Source organism: Athene noctua, chromosome 19 (assembly GCF_965140245.1).
Source record: "Athene noctua chromosome 19, bAthNoc1.hap1.1, whole genome shotgun sequence".
NCBI classification, from domain to species: Eukaryota; Metazoa; Chordata; class Aves; order Strigiformes; family Strigidae; genus Athene; species Athene noctua.
In genome coordinates, this window is record NC_134055.1 from 5,263,455 (window position 1) to 5,284,372 (window position 20,918).

The 20,918-nt window shown below is 45.4% G+C and overlaps 1 protein-coding gene across 5 annotated transcripts in view; it reads left to right on the forward strand.

Moving 5' to 3' along the window:
• The window catches only part of SSH2 (slingshot protein phosphatase 2), a 104,330-nt gene that overhangs the window by 58,992 nt on the left and 24,420 nt on the right, over nt 1-20,918 (forward strand). For 4 of the 5 annotated variants that reach the window (XM_074923299.1, XM_074923297.1, XM_074923295.1 and 1 more), the window contains 3 exons: nt 9,613-9,716; nt 14,498-14,562; nt 19,367-19,488. In XM_074923299.1, coding sequence (XP_074779400.1) covers nt 9,613-9,716; nt 14,498-14,562; nt 19,367-19,488 — 291 coding nt within the window. Of the gene's footprint in view, nt 1-8,902; nt 9,013-9,612; nt 9,717-14,497; nt 14,563-19,366; nt 19,489-20,918 lie in introns of those variants that run through there. The other variant, XM_074923298.1, reaches the window with a different exon arrangement.

Genomic DNA, 20,918 nt, shown 5'->3' on the forward strand with positions numbered 1-20,918 from the left:
GATGATCAACATGGACTGTTTAATTCTGAGGAAAAAAAGATAAGTACATGTCAATCAGAGGGATGTTCTTTCTGAAGATAACTAATCAAAAAGCTGGGGTTTTTTTCTCTGATCCTTGATGCGATAGATGTTCCTTATAAAGTTTTCTCATGTTGATTAAAGTGTTTTTAAGAATACATTTGTGAAAGCATTTTGTTCATACCACAGCAACTGGCTCATTTTGGACAGACTGAACTGGTAGGAATACAGCACGTGGTGGTAAAACATTGCGAGTGCTCTCTTGGGTATAACTGTCCTGCTCCGTGAACCCGATGGTATGCATTAAAGTCCATGGATGTTTAAACAGTATATAGCCCAAGAAGAATGTCGTGTAGGCCTTTAATCTGGGAATGTCTTGACTTGGAGACATGGAAGCCTTTGGGGACTATCATGTAAAACAAATTCCTTTCACGGTCTCGCTTCCGGTCTGGGTCTCTTGCTGAAAGTGCATAGAATCAAATTTCTTCTGTAAACACCCGAGTGCCTGGATTTCTTAATAAGCATCCTAATTGTGTTAGCCACCTCCTTTCTAGTATGTGAACTGCCGTCCTCAGGCTGAAGATATGCACAAAATCATTTTTTCTACAGTCTTGAATTCCAAAGCACGTCAGAGCTTTGTTTGCACAACTTGTTTTGCTGTTGCTTTTTTGGAATATTTTTCTTTCTTTTTGGTTGGATTCTTTGAAGCCGGTTTGGAGGCTGACTATGGGCCACCCAACATGTGACTTGCTGGGACTCCCTTCATGTTATATAGCAAGGTAGGCGGTCAGTAAGGTTTTTTGCTTTTTGTGCTGCTTGGAAAATGGGTACGTTTCTGTGTGATAGCTTGCATCTATCCTTGCCTGTTCTTCACTGCTGTGGTGAATCATACAGTCTGCGCACAAGTTTGTATTCCTTGAAATAAATTATTACCTGACAGTCTGCTGCGTTTCGGTGATGGCAGCAGCGTTGTGACTTGACACGTCTCGCTAGCCCATGGGCTGCCCAAGCTCAGCACCGGGCCCTTTGCTTTCGAGGCTGCGGAGCGCTGGCAGGGAGCGATGCAGACGGGCTGGGCAGCGAGGTGACACGGGGAGGGTTGTGTGCGTGCTACTGTACGAGCACACGTTCAGCAGCAGCCCTGTGAAACGTAATACGGAGCTGTCAGCAGCAGGCATGGGCGCACAGATGGGTGGGAAGGCAGCGCTGAGCTCGCAGCGTTTGCTCTGCGGGGCGGGCTGGTGAGCAGAGAGGCAGTGCCTGTGCGAGGGGTCTGTCTGTTGCCTTTGATTTAGGAGTTTGTACATTATCGAGCTGTTTCATTCGTAGGCCAGGGGTATGTCCGTGGAACTGGAAACCCACGTGGACTTTGACCTCTTTCAGAAATTTTAAAATGTCATCTTCTGGAGTCCAGTTTGAAACAAAACCCAGTCTGCTTTCCTGCTCCTGTAACAAATAAATCCCAGCCCTGCTTGCCGGGGAATGCATTTGATGGAGTCCAAAGGTCAAGCCACCATTGGAGAGTGAGGCCCAGGCACCAGGAGGCAGAGGAATGCTGCAGGTGGTTGTGGTTGTCATCGGCACAGTGCAGACCCATTGCAGCTGCGTGGGCTGAAAACTTCGGCTGCAAACAGCAGCTGTCATTGCTCCCCTTGCTGGCAGCAAGGCACTTCTGGCAGGGACAAGTTTCTCAACCCAGAGCTGTCATCTTCTGTGCTGCCTCCAAAGGATGCCACTGCTCTTGCCAGTGTACCCAGGCTGCCCAAGCTGCTTTGACTCCACATTTTTTCTGGAGCTCGCTACAAACGATTCCAGTAGCAGAGGAGCACTGATGGTGTGCGTGTGTGGTGGTTTTTCCAGTAGTGGCCTTGACTTGTAGACCGTTAATTCAGTAGGGTATGGAGTGAGTGTCATCACTCACCACAGACTTGTGGGATGACCTCAGGCTTGTTTGATCCCATCTCTGAAACTGTGTCTGAGTGTGGTGGTTTTGCGTGCTTGAAGTGGTTGCTCTTCACTTACAGACACAATCATGCCTGTCAGTGCTCCCTTTTGCAAGTTTGTACCCTCTCTGAATTTACCATAAATTGTCTCCTCACTGGAGCAAGTAAAAGAAATGCCTTCAGAGTTCAGATTCACAAGCATCATCCTTGCGCAGAGTGTAAGTTTTTCTTGTCTTTGCTCAGCTTCAGGAGATGCCCATATTAGAGACCAAAGCAGGGGAGAAGACAACTTGGCTGTGGTGAGAAGGGATCAGTAGGTAACTTTACACAAACTAGTTACCGCTGGCATTGCAGCTCTTTCTGTGATTATGGCTGTGTGTGTCATTGCAGCTGAACTCTCTCCAGGGAGCCCCACCTTGGAGCAGAGGAAGTGCCTGTAGACAGTTCCTTTAGAAGAAAAAAAACCCCAAAAGTCACAAATGCAGATGTTGCTAAAAATGCAGATTGCGTCAGACATCTGAGATGGAGCACGTTCCCACGCTTTGTTTGTTTTTCTCCTCGTGCTGTTTCTTAAGTTGCAAAAGTGCTGAGTGGCAAGAGGCGGCCTTTCTTGGAGAACCACTTCCCCTTTCTCTCCCTACCCTCAGTGTTGTCACCTCTTGTTGACAGCATTACAGAGCCCTTTTCGGTAAGTCGTGGCCCTTGTTTTGCTCTGCACTGGGTTTGTTGCTATTTTGGATGTCAGAGAAGCCTAGACTTGTCTGTGTGCTCTGCCAGCTGACCCTGTTAATACACATGTCACTGTAGAGCAATCCTGAGTTATCCTTGCCTTTTCCATTTCCCTGTTGTTGTGGTGACTTTTTGTTCACTGTGTTTTGTTTTGGCTTTTTTTATTAGTGACTGGTACTACTTTGCTTTACACGCCCTGAGATGTGGCCTCTGCATGAAGAGAACCAGGTGCCTTCATCACTTGCCTAGGACCAAAGGCTTAAACTGGAAGCCAAACATTCCTCTCCTCTGTATAATTCATTAATACTGTTGGCAGTTATTAAACCACATGTTTTAAAAAGTAAGCAAGGGAAATAGGGATGTTGTTTATTGAAAAACAAACTACAGTGAAGGTGAAAGAGTTAGGTGCTTCTCTAGGGAGGGATGCTGGAGATCTGTGATGCTCTTGTCTGGTGGTTTGATGGAGAAATGCCTTTGCCTGGCTGCATGGGCATCCAGCTGTGTACCCAGCCACTGTTGCACCCTTGGCATGGGGAGTGATGCTTTATTAACCAGGACTTTACTCGTGGCCAGGTAAAGTGAGGAGGAGGCTGGTGTCAAGAGCTGTCCTGGAGGAGGTGTGATGCTGTGCCCCGGGCCTGCCTGCAGAGGAAGGGAAACAGCCGGTTTGGGAAGGGGAGCAGGAAGAGGGAGGGAAATGGCTTGAGGTGCTGAGAAAAACAGCAGGCTGCTTGGCCTGTCCTCCTGTAACTTTTTCCACACCAGGCACAGCAAGCTGCAGTTGGAATTGCTGCTCTTGCAGGGTGAGTCCTGGCGTGCTACAAGAGCTTGCTCTCATGTCCCCAGCTGCCCTCCCTCAACGCCTGGCTCCAGTGGCCTCGGGAATGAGCTAAGTATTGACGCCTGTTATGCCACTCCTGCCAGCATCTGAATTTTGGTCTCTTTTTTGGGGTTGTGTTTTGCAGCTATGGATTAAAGGAGGATGATAGAGCTGAGCTGGCATCAGATGAGATGTGCAGTGCAGAGATGTGTGCTCCCCCCTGCACCACACTCCAGCTGCTCGTGTTACAGCAAAAACATCGGGGGGCTCCTGAGGGAGCAACCTGGCTTTAAACCGAGGGAAAGGAGCTGGATGTGCAAGATTTTTCTTCACTTCCTGGTAGACACCCTTCTGTAGCGTGTCTGTTCCCTGTCCGACGCCTGTTTAGCTGCTGGCTCTTCAGATGGGGTCTGTCTTTCAGTGCACACGTGAGCAGTGTTTGGTAGAGCTGACTCCCAGCTGAAATCCCCAGCACTTCAGTACAGATGTCTGCATTGACACTTCCCATTTTCAGGGTTTGGGCTGCTAAATGCTCCCAGTTGGTCAACACCAGTGTTAACTTGTCATTCCTTACTGTCAGACTTGTCTGCCTGCTTTAGGTCAGTGTTTCTGCTTTTCTTTTGTTTGCCTTTGGTCTAGCAGGCTGCTGGAAGGGAAGGGTAAGTCCTGCAGATGGGTTGGAAACTTGAAACACTTCCTGGCTGTGCACAGTCCTGCTGGGCAGCTGCTTGTGTTTGCAAAGCTTGTGCTGGGTGGTGGTTGTGTCCCAAGAGAAACCCTTTAGGAAAACCTCCTTCTGCTCAGAAGTTGGAAGCCTCCATGGTTACTGCACAACACTCCTGTCCCATGGGGAGCCACAGCTGGAGCTGGGCTTGGCGTTGAAATCCCAGTGCAGCCTCCTGGTGCTGAGCTGTAGCTTGCTAACTGTTAGGATGCTGTTCCAGAGCATTTTTCTGCAGGGTTCTAGTTAATAGATACCTGAGGCTGACAGAGAAATTATGTTTGCATTTCTGTAAATAATACAGGTAATGAGCTTTTATTCAGATATCAGATATATTGAAATCTTCATGTCCTCTATCCTGTCACTTTTTAATCTCCTCCTTTCTTCTAAGGACGAGGGGGAATAGAAGAAGACAGGAGGATGTGACCTCCCTGCAGCGCCCGTGTTGCTGCCGGTGCGTGCTACGGGCACGGCTGGTGAGGAGGTGCCAGGAGCTGAGCCGTTCTGTGCGTTGTGCAGGGTGATGTGGTGGGAGGACTTCTCCTGCTGAACCTTCCAGGGGATGGTGCCAGCTCTGTCAGTTGTGCTACTTGGCAGGTGCCCAATTAAAGGCTGGGCTGGACAGGACAGAGCTTGCTGTAAAGGAGCTGCTCCAGTGAGTAAGTAGAGCTGACTAGAAAGTCATCCTCAGGCTCCCAATAACTTAAGTGCTTATTAGGATAAAACATTACCAGAAGCTGTTCAGGTGCCTCTTTGCTTTCCTTCTAAAAAGGTTTTCTCTCCTTTCTTTATGAAAAAGTTTCTAAAAAAGACTACATGGTTCCTTTCTGAATATTATACATTGAGGACTGAGAATTTTTCATTGAAAACTGGAGGGTGGTGCAGACTCACCTACCTCCCAGCTGGTGGTGCAGCCCCTTAGGTGGAAGGCATCATCCAAGGGGGTAGTGGCAAAGCATCAGATGATTCATGTTATCACGTTGCTACCAGGAACATTTTCTCTTTTGTGTCATCAAAACAGTTTATTTGGTGGTTGTGCTTGCAATTTATGAACAGAGTTGTGCAGGGTAACAGCTAGGAAGGCATTCACTATTGAATATTGAATATATATATACAGGTTTGCCACCTGTAAGTTTTATGTGGTTCCCCAGTTTTGTAACATAATGAGAATTTGGTATGAACCAGGCAGTGTTTTCCTTGTGCACAAGGAGCTCAGCCATGGGATGGCAAGTGAGGGAGCACGGGACTCGCATCTGTTCTGTGATCTTACTGATGTTTAGAAACTGGATCTTCTGAGGAGAACGCCTGCTTTTTGTGCAGAAGACTTTAAGCAGTTTTGATCATGTGCCTTGTACAATTTCTACAAAATCTTTTCTTCCTGGGAGAAAAATTGGTACAAGTAGTAATTTCTGTAGGAGTTGCTTAAGTCTTCCGCTTCCCGCTTATGTTGGTTCTCTTCCCAGTGAGCGATGAACTACAAATAGCACATCACTGGTGGCCTTAAGGTTGCTACTTTACTTCCAAGGTGAATGGGCTAAACTTGGAACAGAAGCTGCTTTTTTAACAGCTGTAGTGCTGGGGGTTGCTTATAGCTTTAATAACTGTTTCATAGATACGTCCCAAGTAAGTCTTCTCCAGGAGAAAGCCACTCTGTACTACAGAGTACTGGTGACAAGCCTGGTGTGCTGATAAAATACAACTCAGCTTTGTTACCTCTGCCAAGTTGGCTCCCTGTCTTCTGCCCTGGACTCAGCTTTTCCCTTAACCACATTTAGTGTCTTTTAATACCCAGTCCATTTCCAGGAGATTGTTTCAGAGAGCACTGAAGCTCCAGTAGGCTCTGTCAAACCAGATTTTATGAAGTATTTCAAAGCCCAGGTTATGCCTGGGAGCCATTAAGCTCTCAGCAGGAAAAATCAGTAGCCGATAGTAGCATGGCTCTGCTGCTGTGGTGAGTGCAGTCCCACATCATGAGAGTTGTTTTGAACCTCTGAGTGCCATTTTCACACACATCTTTTCTACCTTTCCTGTTTCTGGAGCATCTCAGAGTGGGGACTACTGTTAGCATCCTGTAGGAGGTATCTTCGCTCCTTATATATCAGGGACAGTATCCAAAGGTTATCTTGCCCTGAAATGTGATGCTTTTTGGGAAAGATCACAGCTAGGGCTATCCAGGCAGGATGGACCCAAATGGAGCAGCCAGCTGTGGGTGGTACAGGGGATGTCAGGATAGTGATTGCTTTTTTTGTCTCTGTAGTAAATCACAGACACTAAAATCAGCATCTCCCTAAAGAACGGTGTTAAACTTCACTGGGAGTTATTATTACAGCTGTTTGGACTTTCCTATAAACTTTCCTGTCTTTCCTCACAAGATTTTCTTTCCTGCTTGAATCTCAGAGCAAGGGCATGGTTGTGTGTGTGTATTACGGGTTTTTTTGCTAGGGTGCTGTGCTGGATACTGATGTGTTGTGTGTCTGGGGGTCGGAGTTCGGGGCAGGTGATGCCAGAATGCCAGTCGTGTGCTGTGCCCTCATCTGCACAGCGAGTGTCCCTGGAGCTGTAACAAGTAGAAGGACGAGGCTCTTGTCTCCTCTAATCTGCTCTTTTCGCAGCAGTGCTGATGGCCATCTCCTGCACTTGCTCCTGCCCTGCCACTTGACCTCCCTGTTCCACAAGAATAATCTGCTTTGCCACATTCTTCAGCTGTTCCAACTGACCCTTTGTATGGGAAATTACGTTCTTTTTCCCTAGCCTTACCAAGTCAAACTTACTGCTTGTGGTTAATGGCCCAAAACAAGGCTCTCCGTGGCCTTAGGAGAACAGGTGGCCACCTGGAAGGATGTACCTGATGGGAAAAAATCTCTTTAGTTCTGCCCATGTTTCCTTTCTGGGCAGGTGGTTGGCGGAGTGCTGATGATAAGAGAAAGTGATGGAAGTGAGAAGATTTTTAACCTCTCAGCCCTCTAGCTATGTGCTGCTTTATCCACTAAAAATAGTTGCTAATTCAACCTTCTGGGGAAACCTCAGGCACAGGCTAAAGAATTGCTAATATTAGTTGTTGGCTTTGTTGATAAAATTAACTATGTGAAAATTGGCTGTGTCTGCAGTATTCTTTCTCCTCTGTGCAACTTTAACGTTTGTTTGCCTCTGTGGTGAGATTGTAATGGAAGGAGCAGAAGGAGAGGATGTCTTGGTCACAGTTTCTGCATCTTGTTGCCTTTCCTGACAAGGCTCAACAAAGCAGAGCATACTCTTGCCCCACTCCCATTGTGGTTGTGAGCCTGAAAGCAGAAGTATCTGAATAGAAATATGTTCAAGATAAGTGAGGGAGAAAGATTTTTTTTTTATTATTTTTTTAATTACTCTTACTGTTTTTCAAGTTAGTGGCTTCAGGATAACTCAATGTTTCTCTAGTTTAGGCTTTGAGAAATAGTGTAGCTTGAGGGCTTTCAGAGGATCTATTTGTCACCAGAAGCTAGAAAGGCTCAGTCAAATTTTTTTATATGAGAAGAGTCTGAGGAAACATCTGTGCTCAGTGTGCCCAATGAATTTAAATTTAATTTTTTATTTTGTTTTAAACTTCAGCATAGGTAAAGATCTCTGATCCGTTTTAATTTGGGATGAGTGATTTTTCCTTTTTAAAATTCTGTTTTTATTGAAACATTCAGTGCTTGTTTGACATCTGGTTTAATTTTAGAAAACAGTCCTGGGAGAAACTTTGTCAGTAAGGAGAAGTAGTGAGGTTATAACAGACAGTGCGTAACATTGGGATGTGCTACAGGCTTAAAACATTGGGATGTGCTACAGGCTTTAAAAAGGTCTTTTTGAGTGTGCATCTGCTTTGCTGGAGCTCCAAAAATTTGATTTTTTTGATATCCTCACCAGGAAAATGGAGAAATGCCCAGAAATGCGCTTGAGGTTAGGGGGAAATGCAGCTTTAGCACAAGCTTTTGTAATTCTTGTGACTATAAAAACGTAGTCAGTAAAGCCTGTTGCTGAAGGAGTCAACCTCACATCATGAAACTAGAAGATCACAGGCTCATGCTATCTGTGTCCTGGTTCTTGGTCACAGTTGCTTTCTCTGTGATGCTGTTCCAGTGGTGCTTAGGTGTATGCCTGCCTTTGAGTAGCTACTGCAGCGTGTCCCTGGAGTAGGGGCTGCGGGCAGCAGTTAGCCCTTGCTTATTTGGCAGAGCAGAAGTAGCTGCAAAGGGAGTTGACTTGGTATGTTCTAGCCTCCACCTGCATTTTGTAACATGGAATTTCTTCAAATATATGGCGGGGTTTTTTATTCTTACCATTTCCCGGTCCTCATCTCTTAAAGGAAGGGAATAAATAATTAGTTTTGTTATTTGTTTAACCAGAGAAAGGAACTAAGAAGTTCCTAGTCTCTTGTTCGGTTGAAGAGAGCAAGCCAACATCTTTTTCAAGGCACGGAGCTGCTGGGATGCATGATGCCAGGGACTCTCCCATCCTGTCTTATCATATTCATCAACCATCCTGTTGACTGTAGAATTGTTTCTGGCTTTCTTCAAAGACTGTATGACTATCTATCTTATCAATTCCGAGAAAAGCAGGAACCCTTAACTATGCAACAGGATGGCTTAATTGCAAAATCTGTAGTGTGTCTTGCTTTTTCCATGAGCCACAGCATCTCTTAAGAAAACTACTGGAAGACGTGCTTAAAATATCAGCTGTTCCACAGAACTTGAGAGCGCTCTATTGCCCCGTTCCACAAACCTCTCTCCTCATGTGACTTGAGAAGGGGCAAAATTAAGGCAGTAAGTGATGTCTGAATTGAACAGCATTACAGTTTTGCTTTTAATTTATAAGTCTTTGAGAGTTAATTATCATACAACTCATAGACAGTAGTTCCGTGATTTCTTAATCTGTTATGTACACTAATTTTCTTTTGGCTAACTGCTTAAGGGAGACATTTGTTTCTGCAGGGCACCAGCTGTGTCTGAACTACAAAGCACAGGGTTAACAGAGTCTGTAATTACAGAGATGCGTGGGCTTGCTGTATTAATCGCCATTTAGAAATGTGGATCTCTCATCTTGACTTTCAAATCGAAAATATAGCCATAGGTTAATCCCCTCTGCCTGCTCAGGTTCCACCTCTGCAGGCAGGACGGCACCAGGCATGTGTTATGCTTTTCAGGGTTTCCCTGTTCATGTTGTTCTCAGTTATACTTTGAGTGTTTGCAGTACTTACTGGAGGGGGGGGGAGTTCTTTTTCAACAATGTAATTTGGTCTCAATCACATCCCTGCAAAACAGAGCATGCGTTCAGTGCTTTAAATCTCTCTTGTTCCATTGCTTTTCTCCTTTTAAAGATAATACAGAGTTTTTCTTATTCACCATTTGTCTCTCCCCTTGCAGCATCAGCGAAAGCTTCCTCACTGTGAAAGGTGCAGCTCTTTTCCTGCCACGGGGAAATGGGTCGTCTACTCCCAGGATCAGTCACAGGCGCAACAAGCATGCAGGTAATGTGTTACATCCAACGGCTGAGGCCTGTCTGCTCACTCTTGTTTCTGGGTCTGCCTTTCTCACCAGATAACACACATTTCTGTTTACACCAGGGGTGTATTAAAGCTAGACTTGCCAGTCTCAAGACTGTGATATTTAATGCTGGTGGAAAAAAAAAGAAGGTTTCAGTACTCTCTTGTTCATCCTGCAATATCAAACGAGTATCAGGGCAGCAATCATGACATCACGGAGAGTTGAGAACAACTGCCCCCCATAATACCATCCTGTGATTTTTGTATGAGAGAGGAGCTGGAGGATTGCCATCCAGACCTTCATGCGTTGCACTGAGAAACTTGAGATTATGATACAGGATGAGTAATTGTTCTTCCTGATCTTAAAGTAACCGATTATGATGGAAGAAAGGGAGGAGACTTACCTCTGCATGGAGGTGAGGAAGCCTCTGAGTAAAGTCAGTGTGACTTTTCAGACGTGTGAGCAGACTGAATAATATGGAGTCAGGCATAATTCCACACCCTTTATCTGCTGAAAGTTTGATTTGTGTTTTTGCTTTGACTCTTTGTTTGAATAATGAAACTCAAACATTTCAGGGGAGGTTGTTTTTCATGGTTTGTATGGTACTTATTCACTGATGGTGTTTTACAGGGATCAGATAGTGTGGGGTTTTTCCCTTCCATTAAGCAATCACCAGGAAAAAACAACATTGAGACCTTCAGACTTTTGCATATGGGACAGACAGAAACAGAGGCCAGAGTCAACTTTCTTTGACAGAAGAGTGACCACTAGAAGGTGATTTGGTTGGTTCCAGGTGTAAATTTCTTTGTACTTTGATACCATCAGACTGTCATCCAGGTCTACATCTGGCAGAGTTACCTACCTGATGACTGGTCCACCTCAAAAATCTATTTACAGACATCTTTCTATTAAAGACTTTAAGTCAAAAAGCAGTTAATTACATACTTCCACTTAAGCCTAGTACAAGCACTGCCCAAATTGGTTTGAGATGCATTAATTACCAGTTGTCAGATGAAAATAAATTGTTCTGAAACCTAATTTAAAGCTGGATTTTTGCTTGAAACTGAAGTGAAATCCTGTTCAGCGTGCAAATAGAGTTAGCAGTCTTTTAAAAATGTGTCCTGACCTGTCTTTGTTTTTAATCTCTCTAAAGTCCTTCGTGTAATAGAAGCCCTGGTAGTTGCTGTCTTGGCTTTACCTTCTAGAGGAGACCTGCTGCATGGTTTTCCTTGGGAACCTGTGCAAGGCAGCAAACAGTTTGAGTCTCTCTTATTGCCTCATCTATCTGCTTGCTACAGCATGAGGTCTGGAGCCCTTGGTGCAAAATAGTCACTCATCAGCCCAGAGCTTTTAGAAGCCATGTTGCCAAGAAAGCAAATCCAGTGTGTTGTAATTGCTTACAACAAGGTGTTTTGCACGGGAGAGGCTGGCTTGCCTAAGGGATGGGATTTTTGTTCATAGAAGACTCTTATTCCCCTCTCTTCCGTGTATGGGCTGAGATTTAACAAGGCATCAGTACTTGTCCTTTCCTCAGTTTCCCTGCTTGTCAAGTGATGTGAATGGTGTAGTATTTTTTTTATGGTGTTAAGAGATTTCACTGAAAAGAAACCTTGGTATGAGTGTTGCACCATCTTTCTTTTCTGTGAACTTTATTAACATACAGTGTATGCCAGCAGACCAAGACACTAAGGGAATCGGTGGTGTCACCTTCCTGAGCAAAACATCTGTGCCACCAAAATTAAAGCAGTGATGTAGAGACTGACTCTGAGAGCTGAACCAGCCATTGGCAGTCAGCTGGCAGAGCATGTGGCAGAGTAAACTGTCTCCTTTCTTCGACTCTGATAATCTGCACTCAACTTTCATTCCTCTGCGAGTGTCATGACTTATCTCTGGCACACAAAATTAGAAGGAGGATGGAGAGTGGACATAACTTTCCAGTATGGAGTTGCTGCTTATGGATGCAGTAGTGTTTCAGGTGGCTACAAGAACATTTTCTAGGAGGATTGACAAACCTTTCCGACCTGCCTTTCTAATTCATCAGAGGTGCTAGAATCCGTCATAGAGAGTAAATGCGTAACAGGAAATAATTAATGCTCACACCCAGCTCTTTAATCATCTTTAGCGATGGAAATCACTAGTTGGCAGATTGACTAGATGTGGTACCAGCTGTCCACGCTCCTCTCCCTGGGCGGGCCTGTGCCACCTGGCAAACGGGCTGTGTTCTGGAGGCTGGTGGGCTTGCTTTTGCACTCTGGAGGAGGCCAGAAAAGGATGTAACTTCCCTGGGGCTTTTGCCATCTCTGGGATACTGTAAATCACTTTGAAGATCCCACCCTAGTTGATGCTTTGCACCTAGCCTGCCAGCTCTGAAGGAAACAAAAGCGTCTGCTCTTTGCTGGACAATGTGATAGGAAGCAGCAGTCATGTCACCGATGCCAGCAAAGCCACAGCTCTTCATAGGGCAGGATGTGATATCTTTGTGCTAATTCTGGCACGTTTAAACCTTTCCTTTGCTTTTTCTTAATCCAGGAAGCTTACAAAATGCCTTGTGTGTTTGGGGCTGAAAATGCTGCGCGTCAGTTAAAGCTGGCCAAGGAAGCAATACTTCACTTTCTAGCTGTAGAGCCCCCAAGGCTGGCAGGGCAGGCTGGGGAACAGGGAGGAGTGCAATAAACTTTCTGAGGATGAGAGATGATGGAGCTCCTTGACTGAGCCTTGCAGAAAGGGTTGTCTTAAAAACTTCCTCTCTTTTTTATGTATTGAGATAATCCAGTAGTCCTGGGGGTGTTCTTTAAACTCTGGAAACTTCAGCTCTTAAACTGGTTCCTGATGGTGAATTAATTACTGGCTGCAGTAGGTGGGTACTGTTATATTTTGGGGAGGGAAAAAACTCAAGTGAAGCATCTTTCATTTCAGGCTGCCTAAGGCATGTGAATGCCTCATGAGTCAAATACTTGCTGGGCTCTTCCAGGCTGCAGGCAGGAGGTGCCACGTGAAGCAGAGGGACCTTTGCCTGTTGAGGTGACGCTTCTCAGCAGTTCCCACTGTGCTGGCATCTGAAACTTGGTGGAACTGGGCAGCATTGCCAGGATTTTGCACTGGTGGTGATGTGGGGAAATCCTGTCTCCCCCTGGGAGGACAAGCATCCGATGGATGAGCTGGCCTTTCCTGTGTTACCTATTTCCCTAAATAATTGCTGTTCAAGGGGAGGTATGTGCCAGCCACTCCAGCACTGGGAACAGTGTCCTTGGGCAGGAAGTAGCTGCAGGTGCCTGTCGCCGCTTGTACTTTGTATGTGACTTCCCCAGCACTGCAAAGTGCCTCATTTTTTCCAACCCTTAGTTAAAAATGTAGTCCCAGGGCATTGACTCATTCTCCATCTGCTGAAATGTGTTTCAAGGAGGAAGGAAGACGAGAGCAGGGAATGTCGTGTCCTGCATAGCCCACTCCACACAAGCTTGCCTCTGTCCCACCAGGAGAGAGGCTGCAGCAGCCCTTCAGCACTGCTGTTCCACCAGTTATAAAAATCATTTGGGAACTAGGTATCATGCTCTCACAGGGCAGCATTTCCTTACTTCCCCTTCTTCGTGGTACTCTGGATGCTGCTCCATGTCTGAGGTTCCTTATTTCTAAAAGTCCTTGAAGTAGCATGAAGTAGCAATGAATTAGAAAGGGAGGTCAGGAAGGCTGGTCAACCTTCCCAGAAAATCCTCTCATAGTCTCTCACGTTGAATATTTGCTCCAGCATTCATGCTCTTCCCTGCAGTGTTGCCTAAACTCAGCTTCCCATCTGTGTGGGAGTGGGAGAGAGTGGAAGAGTAAAGGCTCCTCTTCTTGCCATTCTGTGCCACCCACCTGGCAGCCTTGCACTCTCCTTTCTGGGAACGCAGATTGATTTTTCCAGGTAATGATTGAAAAAAAAACCAAACCCAAAACCAAAAAAAACCAGCCCATAGCTGTAGGTGTTATTGTTTACTGACACTCGGAAGGTAATGTGCTTGCTTAGCTGGGAAACTCTTGGTTCTGTGTGGGCCAGGGAGTAGTGCTGAGAACTCACTGCAGCAGTACCAACAGAAACACATCTCACTTGTTTTTCCAGTGCTTGATGCTTTAGGAACCTGGGACACTTAGCTCTTTTTAAGAAGACTTTAAAGTTACTGCATGATTGTGATTCCCCCCCCCCCCCCCCCCCCCCCCCCTTTCAGTTTTCCTGCATTTTCTAGGAAAAATTGTAGGTGCTTGGTTTTTCAGGTGGCATTTCTTAGCCATGTTTGGGTGGGGTTGGTACATAAGTGTAAGTGGGCATGTGCTGCTCTGAGATGGGACTGAATCTCACTCCAAAGGGGATGCTTTTGTCTAGATTAGTAGTTATGCACTAAGTAGTAAGTTGGTGTAAAAGAAATGGCAGATTGCTGATTTGAAGCACGCGGTAGAATGAGATTGTGAAGCATGGGGTGGTGTCCATTTATACCTAGTTTGCCTTGTCCTTTATAGGAACAAAAGAGTACTGAAACTTCTTATTTCTGTGAAAAAGATAACAGGATTTAGGAGGAGAGAGCATGGTAAAACAGGAGCAGATGATACACGGAGCAAAGGGCAACTGACTAAGAGATGGAGTTTTGTCATCTCTGAGTTAGGGGGAAGTGACAACAGTCATGGTGACGTGTCAGGTTTCTTGGTGGACATTTGCTCTGGCTGGACAGCCAGGAACTTGCATGTGATTTAAAACTATTTTTGTGCATTCACCTTTCCCTCTTGCCGGCAGGGGATCTCCAGCAACACCTGCAGGCCATGTTCATACTGCTCCGCCCAGAAGACAACATCAGACTGGTAGGCTGGCTTTTTGCTTATCTGCTGTTAATGAATGTAAAGGTTAAGTTCCACTTGACGAATACACCTGTGTAACTCACGAAAGCAGTGGTGTATGTGAGAGTGGTTTTATCAGTGGCTTTGGGGAGTCATCTTTGCAACCACAAAGGTAGAAAAGCAGCTAATTATGAAAGACCTGCTTTTTTGGTTGTTCAGTGAGACAAATTGTATGGCTAGAAGAGTGCCTTTGTGTGAACCAAATAGTGAGCATTTACACTCTCAAAAAGTGCTGTAACAGAGAAACTGGGTAAATCGGCTTGGTGTCCTATTTAAATCAAGAGTAGGTGACTTATGTCTGGCCAGCGTGAACACCTGCCCTTCCATGTTAGCTCAGTTGTGTTCTTCACTCAGCTCTCCTAACTTGTTGCATCCCAAAAGGCCATGGCTTATCAGGAAGGAGCATGTGGGATCCCCATGTAGCTATGCACCTATATTGAACCTTGTCTTTCTGCTTTTCTGGGTTGTTGCCTCCTATAGTGATATCATGAAAATTAGGCATTGCTGTTTATAGCATTGATATGCAGTCCTAAAGACCTCCAGAAGCCAAAGAAGAGCAGTGAGGAATTTGTCTAGGACATGTTGAAGTGCTCTACAAGGTCAGGCATGACTGCAGTGTATCTGCATCTCTCATCACTCAATAGCCTGAAGTTTCTTTCCTGTGTTGTCTTGGTGCATCTTAGCAACGTATGCCCAAAGTAGGACTGCCAGCATCAGAAGTGTTATTCTGGCACCTCTGGTTTGCTGAATCCTCCTGAGCTGTGCTGGAGCTAGACTGATTGTATGAGTATAGCTAGGAAATGGCCAAGATTACTATGGAATGCTTTAATTTTAAAAACGACCACCAAAAATAATTCGCCCTAAGAAATCTTTGTAAGCAAACTAAAGGACCTACTCCTAAACTTTGTTAGGCACACCTTGCTGTCACTAAAATTTCCGTGAAAGTGATGGGAATGGGGGTTCTCAGTGCTTTTCCAAATCTGAGCCAGGGTTAGAACATTGGAAGCTGTTGAACAAGTCATTGTTCAGCAATATCACTAGCTACATTGTGTGATTTGGGACAAATTAGCCTTAACAGCTGAATAAGGACTCTGTGGACTGAGACATAAACCCTTTTGTTTGGAGCTACATTTGGAATGCTGAAATCTTGCATGAGGTTAAGTTCGATAGTCTACTTGAATTTAATTGATTCTTGACGAATGAAGAGTGTGCGGAGCTGCAATGGACTCTCTCATAAAATAGTAGATACAAATGAGATTTGAAATATAAACAGTACTGAGAGGAATGCATTCTCTTCTCGTGTTGGCTGCTGTCATTCGGAGGGCAGACTTCACAGCTCAGAGGGCAGCAGAGGAATCTAATCCTCTATAAACCTACACTTAAAATTTGGAACAACTCTTGCTTCTGTTGGAGCTGTTGGCAGAGTTTTTTAGCCTTCCATGAGAGCAGGATTAGAGCAATGGTACCAGTGTAAGATCGGTAGGAAGGAGGAAAATGAATTAAGAGTACAAACTGGTTGAAAGTATTCCTGTAGCTTAGCAGGGTTGGGGACTTGTTCACTGACATGCGTTCAGTAATAAAAGAAGACTTCAGAGAGTTGGGCACTTTTTTTGGTCTTCAAATCAAATATCCCAATGAGAAATGCGTTCTTGAATGAAACACCTACTATCATGTAGCATGAAAAGGATGAAAGGTCAGTATGAACTTACTACTTGGAACGTGCTGTTCAGAAGGGCTGGTAAAATACCACGTCGTACTTCTGATGAAACACGAATGCAGTTAAAGATAAAGTTGTCTTGTGTTTAGGTGAGCCTAAAACTAAGAAAAATGTTGCTGGCCCTGAAAGGAGTACAGGGGATGAGTTGTTCATGAACAGATTATAAATAACCTTTCCATATTAAGGAGAAAGCTAACTCTATGTAGATGAGCTGTTGAGAAAGAACTTTTCATCTCATCACAGTCCCTGAAGCGAGGCCATCCTCCCTAGATTGACTGGGATTTCAAATACCTTCATTTAAAAGGCATCAGACCACTTACTTGGTGTGTTCCTACCATCAGGTGAGCATATGAACTCGTGCTTAATGAAAAGGTTAGAGACTAATTTGTGATTTGATGGGCGTGTGGGAGCTCTAATAGTAACTTTTGAGGTTGGCTGGTTTACAGTGTCAAGTTTGCTATTTTATTATTCTAGTAAATTTAGCAAAAGACTTTATCTGCTCCAATCATGGTTCTTTGCTTTGTGGTAAGGGTGTAAGTGTTGAATCTAGAGAGCCACAGTAAGCCATGCCCTGTTTCTCTTAATTGGCCCTCTGAAAATCCCACCCCACTGACTTGGACCTATGTGATCTTTGGTCCGCCGTTTGTCTATCCCTGTTCTAAAGGGTTTTGCATTCAGACCACACTTCCCATTACTGCTAACCAAATTGGTTTAGCAAAGTGAGTTAGGTTATGTTGATCCTTTTGCTGCTGGACTGTCCTCAGGAGAAGCAGAGCAGAACTCAGGTGTGGATGCTCTGAACATGGGGCAACTGTTGTCTGCCTGTTCCCATTTTAGGCAAGTTGTGTTTCTGTTTGAGGTTTGGTTCTTAATGCAGATAATGACTTTAACTACCAAGATCTTGGTGATTGCTTGCTCTTCTAGGTTGAAGAGCACCCTTTCTGTTTTGCTACAAGTGGTTAGTTGTAGAAGCAGCTGTCTTGGGCAGAATTCACACCTTGAAGGACTGACCACTTTGATCTTCTGTGTTTGCAAAGGAATCCCAGTGACCTGAGGAGCAAGAAGGAAAATAAGGCTGGTTTTAGCATGACTTATCCTAAAGAGACAGGGTGGGGCACAGTCTCTCTCTGTACAGAGCATGTCTGTCTGCTGGCATCAGCATTTGGGTAGTTTCTGTTAGTCTTCAGTCCCCTTGGACAAGTCTAGAAGACACAGTCAGCACAGTCTCCTGCCTGCACTTGCTGTTCCGCCCCCATCACTAGAGCTGCTTCTCCCTGCAACACCACGGGGAAGCTTTCCCTGCCACTCTCAGCATAGTCTCCTGCAATAGAGCACTCTGGTGAAATAGCAAGATCTGATTTAGCTGCTGTGCACTATTTTAACCTTTGTTGTAGACTCTGCCACGTGTTGTGGCTGAGACTTACTGTCTAGTGGACAGGTAAGGTGTGAGGAGGTCACAGGGGGCTTTCTCTGAGCTAGGAGGTGCCATTCTGGCCTCAAGAAAGACCAAGTTAGAAAGAACTAAAGGAGCATATTGGGAAAAGCACCCTACTCTTGAGAGATCCCACACAATAGTTATTTTGTGAGCTTTTTTAAGGATAAAAATCACTGTTTAAACTGGGCTCTCTGAGCCATGAACTCCTGCAGGCTGCCAAGAAGTGTCTACACAAGCAATGGCTCAGGAGGCCTGCTGGTGTTTGAAGAAAGCAGGTTCAGTTTGTGAAGGACATCAAACACTGCTTCAAGCTTCAACCATTGGGTCACAAGGAATTTGGCAACTGGGTTCTGTCGTAGCAGGCAGGTGTCTGTCCGCAGCATGGGGCTGGGCTGTGACGGCTCCTTCTTCCCTGTGTTTGCTCTTTGTAGGCTCTGCTCAAAGTTCAAGAAGCAGTTTAACAATAAGGTAAACACTGAAGCCAGATAACGTCTTAGGGTTGGATTAGGCTGTCCAAAGTTAAGATTCAGTATACATAATTAAGTCACTTCCTCTCTAGGGATGTCTTAATTTCTCTAGTTGGGATCCTGTGACTAAAATTAACTGCAAATGGCTTGGAACAGAGTCCAAAAAGCGTTGCAAGTAAAGGCTGACTACTGCATATGTTTATAGGCAAAACCTAAAATGCTGGGCTCCCTTCCATGGGCTCCTTACTAACCAGCAGTCTGTCTGTAAGACAACTTGCTGGAGTCACTTCAGTTCTTGATTCATAATGGCTTCTGGAGGAGGATTACACTTCAGTGCAGCCTTTGAAGAGCTTCAGTGTTGGTCTGACGATCACAACCTGACTGCACGGCCACTTTCTGAATGCTGTCAGTAGTGTTTGACTTGGGAGAGCTTGGCGTGAAATTCGGGCATCCTCCAGTCCTGCTAGATCTCTCTTTTGCCAGTGGGGTGCACACGGTTGTGGTAGGAGCACTGAAGCACAAGGACTTTCATGTTTTCTAAGCAATCTGAATCCAGACATGGGTGCACTTTAGTACAGGGAAATCTTTTCCTGTCAGCTGAAAGGATTGCTTCTGCACTAGGGAGGTTGCTAGAAGAAATTCAAAGGACCAGCAGGAAACCACATAGCAGTTAGGTCCTAGCTGTCCAGGAACTTTGTGGAAAGAGTCTTTGTTGTAGCACACAGTAGTTTAAAAGAAGGATCTAGCGCTTTGGACAGATTCCTCTGAGAGGTAAAGAACACATTCAGCACCCATCTGTCTTGCTGAGCACATAATGCTCTGTGAAGCTCACTAGGCTGGGACCGGTCAGAGGACTGTGGCAGCCAACCTTGTAGGCTGCTGTTTAAATGCAGCCTTGGTGGGACAGAGCAGACCTGTGTGCAGAAGGCACCAGGAACATCCCGGCTGTTGAGGAAAGCACTGTGGAAGAGAGTAAGTTGCTTCTCCCTCTTCTGCTGGTGACCCAGCTTAGAAGTACAGACCATCCGTACTAGTGCAAACTGCATCACTGCTTCTGCACCTCTCACTCAGCATGAAAAAGTGGCTTGTAAAGGCAATAGTGTGTGTTTTGCTGGCTGCACTGCTGATCTCTCCCCTTCCTTTCTTTAGGCTGTAAGACTGGAAAGTACCTACCAGAACCGCACTAGATACATGGTGGTAGTGTCCACCAACGGCAGACAAGACACTGAAGAGAGCATTGTCCTAGGAATGGATTTCTCTTCCAATGACAGGTACTCACAGTGTCCGGGTGGGAGAAGTCCTCGGGTTCACCCACGTGTCAAATCAAGTGTAGAAATCACTGTCTGGTGTCTATGCTTTCTGGGGATAGACTGCTTCAGATTTTCCAGCCTAACACCTTTCTTGAGATCCAGAGTTCCCCTTTTATCTCTTGAAAGGAGGGGGCAGATGGGAAGGCAACAGTGCAGGTCAGCATTTCCTCCATTCCTTTGAGCCTCAGAGTTATGTGAAGACATTAAGTGGCCTTAAGTGTCTCTGAATGGTGAGGTCCCTAAGCCCTGCATCTGCACGCCAGAGACAGGGATGAGTCGCATGCATAAAAAGAAAAAGCTGCAATTAGAGAGGCTGGACATCAGGGTTCAGGAGAGCAGCTAATAAGAAGGTGACTGTCAGGCAGCCCCTTGCCAAGGTCACGGCACAAAGGGCCTGATGGGGAAGGTCAGGGTTGCTGATGGCAGATCTTCTACAATATGTGCTCTCCCCAGACACCAGTATGTCATCGGGGTTTAGTGCTTTTGCTTCATTCATTTAAATTGCTGCTGACCTCTCTGAAAGGCTGCAGAATGTGGCAGGGAAGCAGCTTTTACTGCTGGAGTGACTGTAAGCCAGGAGGCAGCACCCCCAGCAGCTTCACAGGCAGAAGCTTCAATTTTAGGCACTTTGGAGAGGGCATGGAGGCACGTGCCTCTCTTAAAGGGTTGTAAGTAAGTCTTGGCCTACGCAGAGAAAGAAAAACCTGGATGTTCAAACCATTTTGGAAGGTTTCATACACAACTGCTACAGGAATGAGTCTTGTTGCTGACCCTAGTTGGTAGAAATTACTTTCACATAGTCAGCAGAGTCACTAGAAAACCTTTTTGAACTGTTTGGCTAAGAAATGACCTTCCAAACAGCTTGCTGATCACAACAGCCACCGTGCTTAATTTCAGGTGGCTTGATTTGGAAGCTTAGCTCAAGTGATGCCTGCTAAAAAGGGGGACTAGCTTGATGCTGCTCCTGGCTCCCTTCCTGGGCACATGTGCACAGCTGTAGCTCAGAGATGCTCTTGCAGTAGTGTAAGAATAACTTGTCCTTGCACAGGTTGTTGTGAGCTTGGAGCTTGCTCTTGGCTGTGATACACCAGCACAGCCACCTTTGATAACTGAGAGCTCACTGGTATTCAGTCTCTAATAACGTAGCAGGGTCATTTTAGCTTTCTGCCAGAGTTACTTAGGTTCTGGATGGTCAGTCTGATACACCCTCCCCTAGCCCACTTGGTATTTATAACTCAATGTAGACTTGTTGCTATGGTCTCTGATAAGCGCTCGCTGAACAGTATCACTAAAAATACCCTGGCCACCTTGGGAAGCCTTTTAAAAACACATCTTTCCATGAGCTCATCTCATGTTGTCAACAGAAATAGCTGTGTGCCGCAGTGCCTGCT